The 13093-nt window shown below is 39.4% G+C and overlaps 1 protein-coding gene across 1 annotated transcript in view; it reads left to right on the top strand.

The window, feature by feature from the left end:
- Positions 1-1133: 1133 nt before the first annotated feature.
- Positions 1134-13093, top strand: part of IFT54 (intraflagellar transport 54) — a 61768-nt gene continuing 49808 nt past the window's right edge. Inside the window, exons 1-5 of the mRNA XM_087949348.1 lie at positions 1134-1375; positions 5142-5210; positions 5402-5563; positions 9814-9936; positions 11189-11656. Of these exons, the coding sequence (XP_087805474.1) occupies positions 1253-1375; positions 5142-5210; positions 5402-5563; positions 9814-9936; positions 11189-11656 (945 nt within the window). The 5' untranslated portion in view covers positions 1134-1252. The remainder of the gene's footprint in view (positions 1376-5141; positions 5211-5401; positions 5564-9813; positions 9937-11188; positions 11657-13093) is intronic.

The raw sequence follows: 13093 nt of genomic DNA, 5'->3' as shown, positions 1-13093 counted from the left end.
TCCCACCCCGCCAGCCCTTGTGTTGGTGAGGCCGGCATCGGTCATGGCCGGGTCGGGCCAGTGTCTCAGGCGGAGAGCAGGTTGCACGTCTCCCCAAGTGACCAGTGCCAACAAGGGCTGGAAGAAGCTCCTGCTTCTCCATCCTCTGCTGTCGCCCTTACATTCTCAGGTTAGGCAAGGGAGGGGAGGGCAAGGGGCGGGGCCAGCCAGTGATGGGACAGGGAGCCGCAGCAGAGGGTCCAAAGAGCTGTAATTGGCTCTGGAGCCATGGGTTGCCAACACCCGCAGTGAGAAGATCCAAGATCCAACAGAGATGAAAGCCATTAGCCACAATAGGAATTGTCCAACACCCTTTCAGAACAAAAACCCCTTCATTGACCCCTAGAGCAGTCCAATCTTCATCAGGGAGCTCAGATACACAATAAGCCAGAGGTTGACCAGATTAGCTCAGACAAACACCTAGGATTTGCATATCCTCTTTTGCCTAGAGAGCCATCTATGGCCCCTACATGACCCCATAGGAATCTAACAATAGCCAGTAGACTATTAAAGGACATGTTCTTCCACAGGAAAGGAAGCTCAAATAAGAAAGTCAAAAGAAGATACAAAAACCCAACCACTCTCCAACTCCATTTTGTCAGCTGCCCAGAATCACATGCGGTCTGCTTCATCAATAAAACTCTCTTTCCAATCAGCATCCTTGTTTCCAGTGTCTTTCTCCCAGCTTAGAACTGAACCAGATGGATTTTCCTTCCAACAATAGAAAATACCTCTTTTCAATTTGGATCATACCATTTTCTAAATTGTAAGCCTAGGCAAAGGTAGTTATTTTATCTGATACAACTTAGTGTCGATTGTCAGCCCGTTTCTTAGTATCTACTTCATATGGACTTAAGACACATTTTCTCACAGCTGAAACTCTATTCCAGATCGGGAAAAAAAAGGAAAAAAAAAGAAGCATCAGCGGTCTGCCTGACAAATTCATAACATGAGGGGCGCGCCTCTCCATTCACCCTTCCAGCAGTTAGGTCATATTTTAATTTCGCTCCCACGATTCGGTGCTTACGTCATCGCCACTGCTCGTTCGGCCCAATAGGAAGAAAGAAAAGGAGGAGGCGGAGACCTACACGCGCGTTGCCATGGTCGCGAGGTTGGGCAGTAACGAAGGTGGAGGCTCAGTGCGCATGTGCGGTGTACGTAGTACCAGGAGTTTGTCTGGGCCTGGTGAAGGCGAATCTTACCGAAGGCTGCAATGCAGGGCTCCGTGATCCGGCGTACGCAGGAGTTGCTGGGGCGCGTGATTCGAAAACCGCCTCTTACGGAGCGCCTTCTCAGCAAGCCCCCTTTTCGCTACCTGCACGACGTGATCGGGGAGGTCAGGCGAAGCGAAAAAGGCGGGAAAGGGGGAGGCGAGGAAGCGGTCGGTGGTGCTTCCAGTTGCCTGGCAACTCGAGGAGGAAGCCGCAAAAGAGACGCTAAGGAAGGGTTGTGTAAAGAGGTTCCCCAAGCAATTAGACAGGCTTAGAGAGGCGGACGGCATATTTTCTCCATCCCGTTTGGGTTATACGTTCTTCAGTCAATCCCTCAAATGGCTGTTGTAGGTAGAGAAACATGCCTTGGATTGGATCTCAGCCCATCACATGAACATAACAAGGATAGGGAAAAAAGTTGCCTCAGTCTTTGTTAATTAAAAACAGTAGTTGCATGTACAAAGCACGGTAAATTTAGTTATCCTTACCTTTGGGCTCTTGTTCGTAAAAGTCATGTTTTAAATAGATTTGAAATTTCAAGAATAGAGCTATGGCTTTATAGATGAGGAAGCTCAATCAGTATTAACATAAGGGATGCTTTGTCTTTCATCTTTCATGTGTTGAATAAGTTTGGCTTGTTTTTGCTAAAGGCATAGGCCTACCTAGAAGTAAAGGAGAATTGTGTTCTGTACTATACCTTTATACATAGAATTAAATCCTCACCTCACCTCACCTGATGTGAGGATTTAATTCTATGCATAAAGGTAACTATACTAATGAACATTATGTAACATTTGTATTCTATCATATCAAGTATCATTTTCTATTGTCAGGTTTAGGCACAGGGGAAAGAAATTATTTAAGCAAGTATGAAATGCAAAATATTATCTGACTTTGCTCAATGAAGAACTTGGGCTAGTGGCTGAGTTAGAAACCCAATCATATACTTGATTGAGCTAATTACTTAGTTTTTCTTATGAGTACCAAGCCATTATAGTTTTTAAATAGAACATAACTTGTTTTTATATGATTAATTCAGCCAACTGTGCCTTAACTAATGCATTAAAACTACACTAAACCAATACATTCTGATTGATATATGAACGTTGCACTTCTAATATTTTACAGCATCATGAGTATCCTCTGCAAGTCACCTCACTTTTTGATAAGATGTTAGAATGGATTAATATATATTTATATATTCTTTATGTAATGGCAAAATATCTTTGGAACATTTATTATGGGAATGTTCTTATTTGATTGAAATTACTTATGAGTACTTGTTTAATGCAAGGTGTCATTTAAGATGAAATAAGCCCCAGGAATCAAGAAGGAAAGCAGGTGTCTCTGATTGTCCCAGCTTAAATGTTTCCCTTTGTTAGTATTACAAGTTATAATCAAACTTTCTTCCTTTGTTGGCAGCAAAAGACCAACATAATTGCTTTTACAGGAAGTCTTCCTTGCAACCATCTTCCCTTTTGACATTTTTCACAAATGAAAGGAGCATACAGATAGTCCTTGATATATGCCCACAACTGGGACCAGAATTTCCAGTTGCCAAGCAACCAAATTTTGATCACATGACCATGTAGATCAGGGGTGTCAAACTCATAGCATCACGTCAAGTGACATATCAAGACTTTCCACCCCTTGGCTAAAATAGGCGTGGCCAGCGTGTGACACATCCAACCCATGGGCCATGAGTTTGACATTCCTGGTGTAGATGCTGTGACAGTTGTAAGGGCAAGGACTGGTTGTAACTCACATTTTTCAGTGCCATTGTAACTTCAAATGGTGGCTACATGAATGATTGTAAGTCAAGGACTATCTTTACTTATTTGTATTTAATCATTTTAGAAGATAGGTTTTATTTTTCTATTTAAATCAGCTAGTGTTTGGCTAGATTGTTTTACAAAGTTGCTCTACAGAGCCTAAATATAATATAAGAATAGTAGAGAAAGTAGTTATCAGGGGTTCCAAATAATAGACCCACAGCAAGCAGAACCCCGAGGCAGGTAGATTCCTCAAATAATAGCTTTATTGGATATATCATATTGGCATAGATCTGGTGACCTGGAAAGGGGTCAGGCCAGTGCTGCTACGCACTGCATTGTTGTATGCCACCTCAGCGAATAGCAGTAACTGCTCAGTTAGACTGCTGATAGTTGATATAGCACCTTAAGTACTGCTCCACTATAGTGTTTGCATATTCCATGGCCCCATTGGTACTCAGATGAAAAGCTGAGCTAACTTCCTGTGAGGACCCAATGGATCTAACAAACTTCCTCCAGAATTTAGTGGTGAATTGGACTCCCCTGTTGGAAATGATCTTGTGGGGAACACCATGCAACATATAAATATGCTTTATAAAGAGCTTGGCCAGCTTCTTTGCTGATGGGAGCCCAGGAGAAGCTGTGAAGTGAGCTTATTTTGAGAATAAATCTGTCACAGTCCAAATGACCATATTCCCTCCACTTTTAGGGAGCTAAACAATGAAATCCATGGCAATCGCCCAGGACCTGGATGGGCCTGCCACCTGCTGAAGTAGGCCTGGAGGTTTTCCTGGCCTTCATTGCTGCACAAGTAGCACAGCTCTTGACATAGTCCTCAATGTCCCTTTTCATCTTTGGCCACCAAAACTGCCTTCTGGCTGAATGCAGGGTTTTTAAGTAGCCAAAGTGTCCTGCCTGCTTGGAATCGTGACTGCCAAAGTACTTGGAGTCGCAGGCTCGTGGGCATGTACACCTCTTAGCTTTTGGGACACTCCACCTCCATTTGTAGCTCCTTGCCATCTAGCTTGCCCTTGGATTGCGGCTTGTGAGGCAGGCTAGGAGGGGGGAATCATGGCATGAACCACTTCCTCACGTTTACTATCGTACTATGGCTTGTGATAGAGTATCTGCCAGGGGTTTTTTCTCCTCCATGGATGTACTTTTGAAATACTGTGCCCAGTAAACCTGCTTTGGAGAAAGCTTCGTGGGGTCTTGAGTGCCTCTAGGTTCTTATGGTCAGTTCACACTTCAAACGGAATGTGACTGCTCTCAAGAAAGTGTCTTCAGTTCAATAGGTCCCATCGGATGACATAGGCTTCCTTCTCCCACACAGCCCATCTCTTTTCGGTGTCCATCAACATTTTGGAGGTATATGTGCACGGTTGTAAGTAAGTTACCATTTGGCGTTCTTCTGGAGGAGAACCACTGCAACGACCATGTAGGCTTGGACAACAAAGGGCTGTTCTGGTTCAGGGTGCATGAGGATTGGCTCCTTGGCAAATAGAGCCTTCAGCACCTTGAATGCTTGCTGGCATTGTAAGGTCCAGTTTAGGGGTTGGCTTGGATGTGATTGCTGCCCCCCCTCCCCCCCCCCCCCAGTTTTTAGTAGCTTGGTGATAAGTAGGGCAATTTCAGTGAAAGAGGAAATGAATTGCCTATAGAAGTTATAGAACCCCAAAATGTTCTGGAGCTGTTTTCAAGTGCGAGGGAGTTGTCAGTCTAAGACGGCTTTAAGTTTAGCTGGATCCATTTCTACCCCCTTGTTTGACATTCAGTAGCCCAGGTAGTCCAGGCTGGTCTTGTGGAATTTGCATTTTGACAGCTTTGCATATAGCTCAGCCGTGAGGAGTTTTTTCAGCAAATTATTTTTTATACTTTAAAAAGATCTCATTAAATAAAGTTACATTGTGTAGCACTTAACTGAAAAATAAGAATTATTTCAGAAAAACAATATCATAATCAAACTTGTCTGCAAAAATCAGCACAATTATTCGTTTCAAGATTCAGATGCTTTTAAGTGTTATGCAACTGTATTTGTATTTTATATTGTCAAGTTGTACAAAAAGTATATGCATTTGAGAGCTAGTACCATAATAACATTAAAATTATTGCTTTAAAGGTAATTAGATCAACTGGTTTCATGAAAGGATTGTATACAGAAGCAGAGATGAAATCTGATAATGTTAAGGTATGTATGCGCTCATTTTTTTTTAAATTTATAAAATATTTTATAGATGCAATTCTATTATCATTTAATAAAATGTCAGAATTGTACCAAAATGCTATTTTATAAATTAAAATTTATAAATAAAAAAAATTAGTAGGACAATTTACATTGAAAACTGTAGATTTTATTTAACACTATATTATTTTATTCAGGATAAAGATGCTAAAATCATCTTTCTTCAGAAAGCAATTGATGTGGTCATCATGGTGACAGGAGAACATTTGGCAGTGAAACCTGCACGTGTTGTTGCAGGATATGAACCTGAAAAAACAAATGAATTTCTCCAAGCAATTGCTAAATGCTGTCTCAATAAGGTAAGATGTTAGTATTAATTTGTGAAATATTATCTTAACTGGATTTTAAATACAATTTCAAAGACCAGCTGAAAGAGAGGTGGTTTCAGGAGAAAGATTGGACTCAGGAAAAAAGTTGAAATGAGTGTTGCAGGAGAAAATTAAGCTTCTCTTTCTTTATCCAATGTTTTTTCTTTGAAATTCACCATTTGATAGAGGTACACCAGCATGTAAGATCAATTGTCTACAATGCAACATGGAAATAATTCAACCAATAGAATGAACTTTATCTGAAGGATCAAGAATATATTATAATAAGACAACCTTTATTGTCATTTTTTTCTGTGAACACTCTGGCACACATTAAAAATTCTGATGCCCGCTCTCAAAAGAAAAATGTGTGTGTGTGCGTGTGTATACACATACCCATATTGATACATGCACATGCACACACATGGATGCATGCACACACGTGTTCCCTGAAAATAAGACTGGGTTTTATTTTCTTTTGGGTCCCAAAATATATGCCCAAGATGATTTAAAGAAGTATTGCCCAATAAGCCTTCTTTCAGTCATCTACAAGGTTTTCACATAGCAAAAAGAATATTGAGAACATTAAATGATGCCCAGCCAAGGAGCAGGCAGGATTCAGAAGTGGCTATAGCACAATGGATCACCTCCAAGTTACTCAGCAAGTCATTGAAAGCCATGAGTATACCCTGCCTTTATGCTTGGCTTTCATTGATGATGAAAAGGTGTTTGACTCAGTATTTTAGCAAGCAATAATTAATGCATTGCTCAACAAAGGCAAAGATACTGCTCACATAAACTTACTACAATCAATATATGAAAAAACAGTGGCAACAATTTGCCTTAATGATCTTAAAGTGGAAATCAACATAGAACAAGGTGTATGACAAGGCAATACAATATAACCTATCCTTTTCTCATCCTGCTTTGAAGAAGTATTTCACAAACTAGTCTGGGCAAAAGAGGAAATAAAAATGAGTGGCTCATTTAAAAAGTCCATGTTGCCCTTAAAGCATGAGGGAGCCTCCTTATAGGCTATAATGTCCTGGATGCCTTGCCACATACACCTGGTGTTCATAGGATCCTAAAAAAAGTTCTGAACTTTCTGACAATGAACTTGCTTTGCTGTTTTAATGGCACATTTCAAATTGGCACTGGCTGTTCCAAGCACCAGCATATCGCCAGACTTAAAAGCCACATTCTGTGCTTTCAACATCTTGTGAATCTCATGTGTCATCCATGGTTTTTTAACCCATACCACAATGTTTTTAAGGACACCGACATCCTCAATGCACTTCTGAATATACAGTATGCAGACACAGTTGTGGCATACTTCTTTACATTAATATGTTGGTTAACTGTAGCAGCTTCTTTAAACATGCCTCAATCCGTGCACTCAAAACAATCTTGTAAAGTTTCTACAGTCCCTCCACTGAAACTATCACTGCTTCATGGTAGGTTTTTCTCTAAGTAATAGAGGCTTATATGCTGGGATAAGCAACACAGAGAGATAGTCAGAAGAACCAAGGTGAGGATGGGGAATAGCTTTGAATGCATTCTTGATATTAGAATAAGCAAGATCCAATGTATTCCCACCTCTGGTTGCAAGGTTCACATATTGATGGAAATGGGGGAGAGTTGCCATAGGCCAAGAGTTTAACCTAGTGTCAGAACTACCAGTAGAAGAACCAACCATTTTCTCCCTTAAGGAGTGGATACATCAACTACAAAACACCTGGCCAGTGGTAAGAAAAGTTCTAAGTGATGCTAGAGCCGCTTTTAAAGCACTAGGAGATAAAAAGAGGATGGAACCCAAACCATTTAAAGTAGGGGATAGAGTATTCTAATACTCTAGATTCCTACAATCCTTGCAACCCTCTAGGTTGGGACCAAAGTTCATAGGATCCTTTCCTATCATTCAAATCATCAACTTGGTAACATTGAACTACTGCTCCCTAAAACCCTCAGGCAAGTCCATCTAGTATTTCGTTGCAGTCTATTAAAACCCCAAATTAACCCCCCACTAAGACCACCAGCAGACATCCCACCTACACATATCATGATTGAGGGTGAGCAACACTTTGAAATTAAGGAAATCCTGGATTCACGCACATACCATGGCACCACACAATACCTAGTTGCTCAGAAACACCTGCCCCCCTCCCAGAATGAGTGGGTGGCTAAAAAACATGTTAGAGCCCCCAACTTACTAAGAAAGTTTCATTTACAGTAGCCCGATAAATCCAAAGGATTCACTGCTCTGTTTTCTCTTGTGCTTATTTTTCAGATGAATTTCTCCTATTCCTAGGGATGCAGCATGTCAGGTCCCATATATCCCTATCAGGATGCTGCCATTCTTTCCTCCTCTCTTTCTTCCTCTCTCTGTTGTCTCTCTTCTCTCTCTACTATTTCCTCCTGTTGTTTTATTGCTTCCATCTCTCCTCTTTTCTCCTTCATATTCTCTGAAATATTGATCATAAAATAGTTCTTCTTTTTCAGTTGTATCTATTATATGCCTTTGTTCTTGCTAGGTGACCATTATTCCTTCTGGTATCAGCCATCTGAAATTTATTTCTCTTTTAATCAAACATCTGGTCTTTTTCCTGATGTCTATGTATCCTGTATTTTGATTTACTTTCTTGGTAAGGGGAGAGGGCCAGCTGTTTTGTCTCAATTCCAAAGCCTCCAGCAAGAGATGTCTGGGAACAGCTTCTTAATCACCTTCTCAGCCTGCAATTTTCAAAACAACTTCACACCTGTGGATTGGCTTATTCAACATCGGACTGAGGGGAGGGGTTTCTAACTGCTTTATCCTAACTGAATTGCGCAGGAAATCTCAGATCCTGCTTCTTTTGTCTTGCAATCCCTTTCCTTTCAATGACATATTCCTTTTGAAATGTTAATTGTTTCAAGAGTTCTGCTTTCTTGAGCAGAGAGGAGAGGCAGACCCTGATACCCTGATACCGTTCTTTGCAGCCATATTTCTCTTCCAATTTGTGGTCAGTGATTATTCCACGATCTTTTCCACAAATGTTATCACAAATGTATGCATTCTACTCCCATCCCCAATCTTATTTTGATGTATTTGATTTTATCAAGAAAATGTTTTGTCTGTATGGAATTCTAGCTTGTTTCTCCTGTGGGATTGTTTTTATTTTTTTCTCCTTGTTCTAGGTATTAACTATCCGCTGAATTTTCTATTATCTACACACCTGATAAACATTCCCTTCATGGATTTATCAAAAGTATTAAGAAAAACATTAATTAGAGGATCTAGGATTGATAACTGCAATGCCCTGTTCAAAAAAATTATCCAATGAGAAATTGGATATAATTTTCCAAGCCATCCATAGGCTGCTATGTAGCTTGCCTCATCGGTACCTTTTCAAATACCTAGCTGAAATCAGAATATATTATGTCTACAGCATTCATACAATCAGCTACACATTTTACCTCATTATAAAGTGATAAAATCATTCCCGCAAAGTGTTTAGATAAAATTTTCTTTATGTACAATTTTTTTTGCTTTTTTTGAAGATAGGAGGGAATATTTGCTTTTTAGTCATATGGTGCTTTAACAGTTCAAGATTTTGTATAAATTGAGTTGTAACTGCAGTTGGGACTAGAATTGCTGTCACTGAGTGATATGGTTATAAAGCATAATGTCATGTGATCATAGCAAAGGCAGTCCAGGCAGCCCTAGTTGTTGTAATTCCAGACGTGCAGGTTCGAAAGCGAAAGGATCCCAGGTAAAGAATGTGGAGGTGCCACAGGGAAGTGGGGGAGTTCCTGGGAGACCCAGTGCAGACCACACATGAGTTGGGGAGGAGGTGCTGCAATGTGGTGCAAGCTCAGAAAGGTCAGGAAAATGTGAAGAGTGTGGAATGTGGGAGCATAGGGATGCTGAGCAAAGATAATGTGGGATACATGTCTGTGCAAGAGAGCAATGGGAAATTGGGGAAATGTGTACTAGTGCAGGGCAGTCAGGGAAGGAGGGCATGTGGTGCATGCATATATATGAGCACAGGGAGGCCAGAAAAAGAGTGCAATTGTGCTTATGTGTGCAGAGAGACTAAGGAAAGAGAGCATAGGGTGTGAATGTGAAAGCAAGAAGGTTGGGCAAAGAGACTTGGGTGTGTGCGGGTGCAGGGAGGCCAGAGAACAAGGGTTTGGGGTGTTTGTGTTCCAGCGTAGGGAGTTCCATGTATTCTATTAGTTTAATATGCATTTCTTTTATGTAGCTTTCCAGTGATGAAGCTGTTCAGAAAGTACTTGCTGAAGAAAAAACTGTTAAAGAAAAGACACCTTCATCTAAATCTCAAAACAGAGAATCTAAAACAGAAGAATGTAGATCTCATAAAGAGGTAATTTGAATAACCTGTTGTATTAAAAAAAAAACTTATAGGTTTCTATGTAATTTTAAAAAATAAACATATAGGGTTCTATATGTTGAATAAAAAAAAAAACCAGGGAAATTGTTTTATTTCTTTATTTACTGGGTTTCTGTGCTGACCCAATCATAAAAGAAGCTAAGTGATAACTGAGTAAACTCGGGTTAAAACAAAACACGTAAGAAATATAAAGATGGTCCCTGATTTACAACAATAGTTGAGCCCAGAATTACAACTTTAAGTTGTGGCTGTCATTAAGCAAAACACTCATGTGATCATCTCATTGAACGACCACAATCCCTGCTCTCCTGGTCATTGTTAAGCAGAGCCTAGAATCCCTGGGAGTGAGGGAAGCCCTGGGAGGCCACCCCCAGCTCACATATGGCCTAGCTTGAGCCTTCCAGGGCCTCTGAGGACCCCCGTGTTCTGTTTCCTGCACTATTGGATCCTACAACCTCCCCACACATTACCACTCAGTCCGCTTACCTTTTCCAAAGATTGCCTTTCAGAAAGAGAAGGAGCCAGTAAACTTCTTGGATTGAGAGAATTGTAGCCACTTCTGGGATGGCACCATGGCTCCTCTGTATAGAAAGGCCGTAGGGCAGATTTGGGTAGAACAGCCAGAATTTCACAAAACTCACCTCACTTTTCACCTGCTTTTGCACCCATGGCATTTGCTCATCTGTTCACATTCCATAGCTCCTGCTCATGACACTCACCTGCAGTACCTGTACCTATCTGCACACCTGCCTGCACTCTAATGCCTGCCTATAGTACCCATTTACCCACCTGTGTTCCATCGTGCCTATCTGTGGCTCTCAACTACCTGTCCATATTCCGGACTGCCTGGTTGCAGCACACACCAAGCTGTTCATTTTCTGTAACATCTCCCTATGGTAGCCGCCTTTCCACCGCTCTCACCTGCAGCTTTTCCCCCACTGGCCTGCTTATCTGAGACTCCCACTTCTTCCCAATTAATAACCCATGCAGTCTTGAGATTACGCTAGCAACCAAGAATACTTGGATTGCTGTGATGAAGCGATACAGTCATGTGATATCACATTTTACAATCACATCACTTATTTACAGGAATTATGGTCAAGTACTACCTATAGTGAATCCCAAATCTATCCTAATCCATAAAGATTTTTAAGGGCGACGGCTCACATTTTGAATTGCTCAAATATTTTGTATGTAATTTAATATTTTGTATTTTATTATTTAGGGAAGAAGTGACTCTGAAATAAAAGACAAAAGCACAATTCAGGACCAAAAAGTTAAAGAAGAATTGAAAGGGGAAGAAACCAAGCAAAGAGAAAGTGAAAAACATAAAGATTATGAAAATCATCCCAATAATTTTGATAAAACTGTTAATGAAAATGAAAAACATGAAAAAGAGAGACTCAAGAATAGATTGTCCAAATCAGGAAGAGAGCCAGAGAAAATTAGAGACAAAGAAAAAGGAGAAGGGGAAGGAGAAAAAGAAGAATATGATAAAGAAAGAGACAAGGAAAAGAAACAATATGAGGGAGGAAGAGAAAAAGAGAGATTACGAGAAAAAGATAAACCTAAAGACAGGGATAAAGATTGTGAGAAAGTCCGAGACAGGGGTAAAGAAAAAGACAAAAGGCGGGAAAAAGGTAAAGATATAGAAACAACACGAGAAGAAAGAAAAGACAAAACAGACAAAAAGGTAACGTGTGACTAATTAATGATAATTGAAATTAACAGACATTTTGAGCAAATTGATATAAAGATGCATGTATCTTAAGAGTCACTTTAAGTGAAATGGGTAGTGTAAAAATTAAATAAATAATTACTCAAAAATTTTACATCATTTAAGTTATTCAAAATATGAACTGCAGTCAAATGCATACAGATGCATTTCTAAACATTAATTTTAACAAATTCTATGGCAATTCTTTTGAAAGACAAAACAGTTGTAGACTAGCTATAATTTCTTTTTAAGCATTTTTTCTTATAAAATACATGATTCGGTCATTCTCTTATGATCAAAAGTTCTAAATACATTTTATGTCATGTAAATAATAAATATCATAAAAGTCTTAGAATAACTAGTATTTTACTTTTTAAACATAGCAATATTGTGATATCTAGTACATCAAATAAACAATGAAAGCTCTGAATGTACTTAACTCTAAGACTGATGCAATCAAGTTAGCCAGTAGTTCTCATTGATTTCCCTGGGAAATTTCTAAATTGTTCCAGATGAATATAATGGTTTATTTGGTTAGATCTTGTTCTAGTAATGTGATATAATTGAGTATGGTCTTACATTATAGGTAGTTCTCAACTTACAACAGTTCATTTAGTGACCATTCAAAGTGACAACAGCACTGAAAAACCATTTTTCACATGTATGATTGTTACAGCATCTCCATGTTCATGGGATTTACATTCAGATCCTTGACAACTAACTCATATTTATTATGGTTGCAGTGTCCCAGGGTCATGTGATCCCCTTTTGCAACCTTTTGACAAGCACTAATTTAAGAAGTACAGTGGTTCACTTAACAAATATGGTGAGAAAAGTTATAAAGTGAGGCAAAACTCACTTAACAAATTTCTCACAGCAACATAAATTTGGGGCTTAATTGTGGTTGTAAATTGAGGATTGCCTGTATTGATTTATAATGAACATGTGACACCTTTGAAGAAATCCGTTCAAATTACTAAATAACCATTTTAGTTGTAATATGAAATATAGTCACTGAGTATCAATGAAATTTCTATGACCATCAAGAATTTGTTAGGTAAATACATGGACTAACTTATATGAATCTGAAATCCATTGTGTTCATTAATAATGGTGTTTGTTGATTCAGACTTAGAGAGCAGAATTGCATATATGTGTAGTATTGCTTGTTGCTGTGGATTGTAAATAAACATGAATTATATAAAAAAGAAGAAAACTATAAAAAGATAATATAGGTAGTCTTTACCTTATTGTTAATTGAGCAACTGTTCAAAGTTACAGTGGTGCTAAATGAATGGTGGTTATGACTACAGTTCTTGGAGTTCTGGCCACCCGTACACCCCCTTGGATATCAGACCACAATCTAGGAGCTTGGCTTGCACTTGCAAAACATTTGTAGCATCCCATGATCTG

The sequence above is a fragment of the Notechis scutatus genome, chromosome 1, assembly GCF_049901735.1.
Source record: "Notechis scutatus isolate UNSWTSFEM ecotype Mainland chromosome 1, rNotScu1.2, whole genome shotgun sequence".
In the NCBI taxonomy this organism is placed as follows: domain Eukaryota; kingdom Metazoa; phylum Chordata; class Lepidosauria; order Squamata; family Elapidae; genus Notechis; species Notechis scutatus.
Note: the sequence above shows the minus strand (reverse complement) of the source record. Positions and strands in the feature narration are given on the sequence as shown.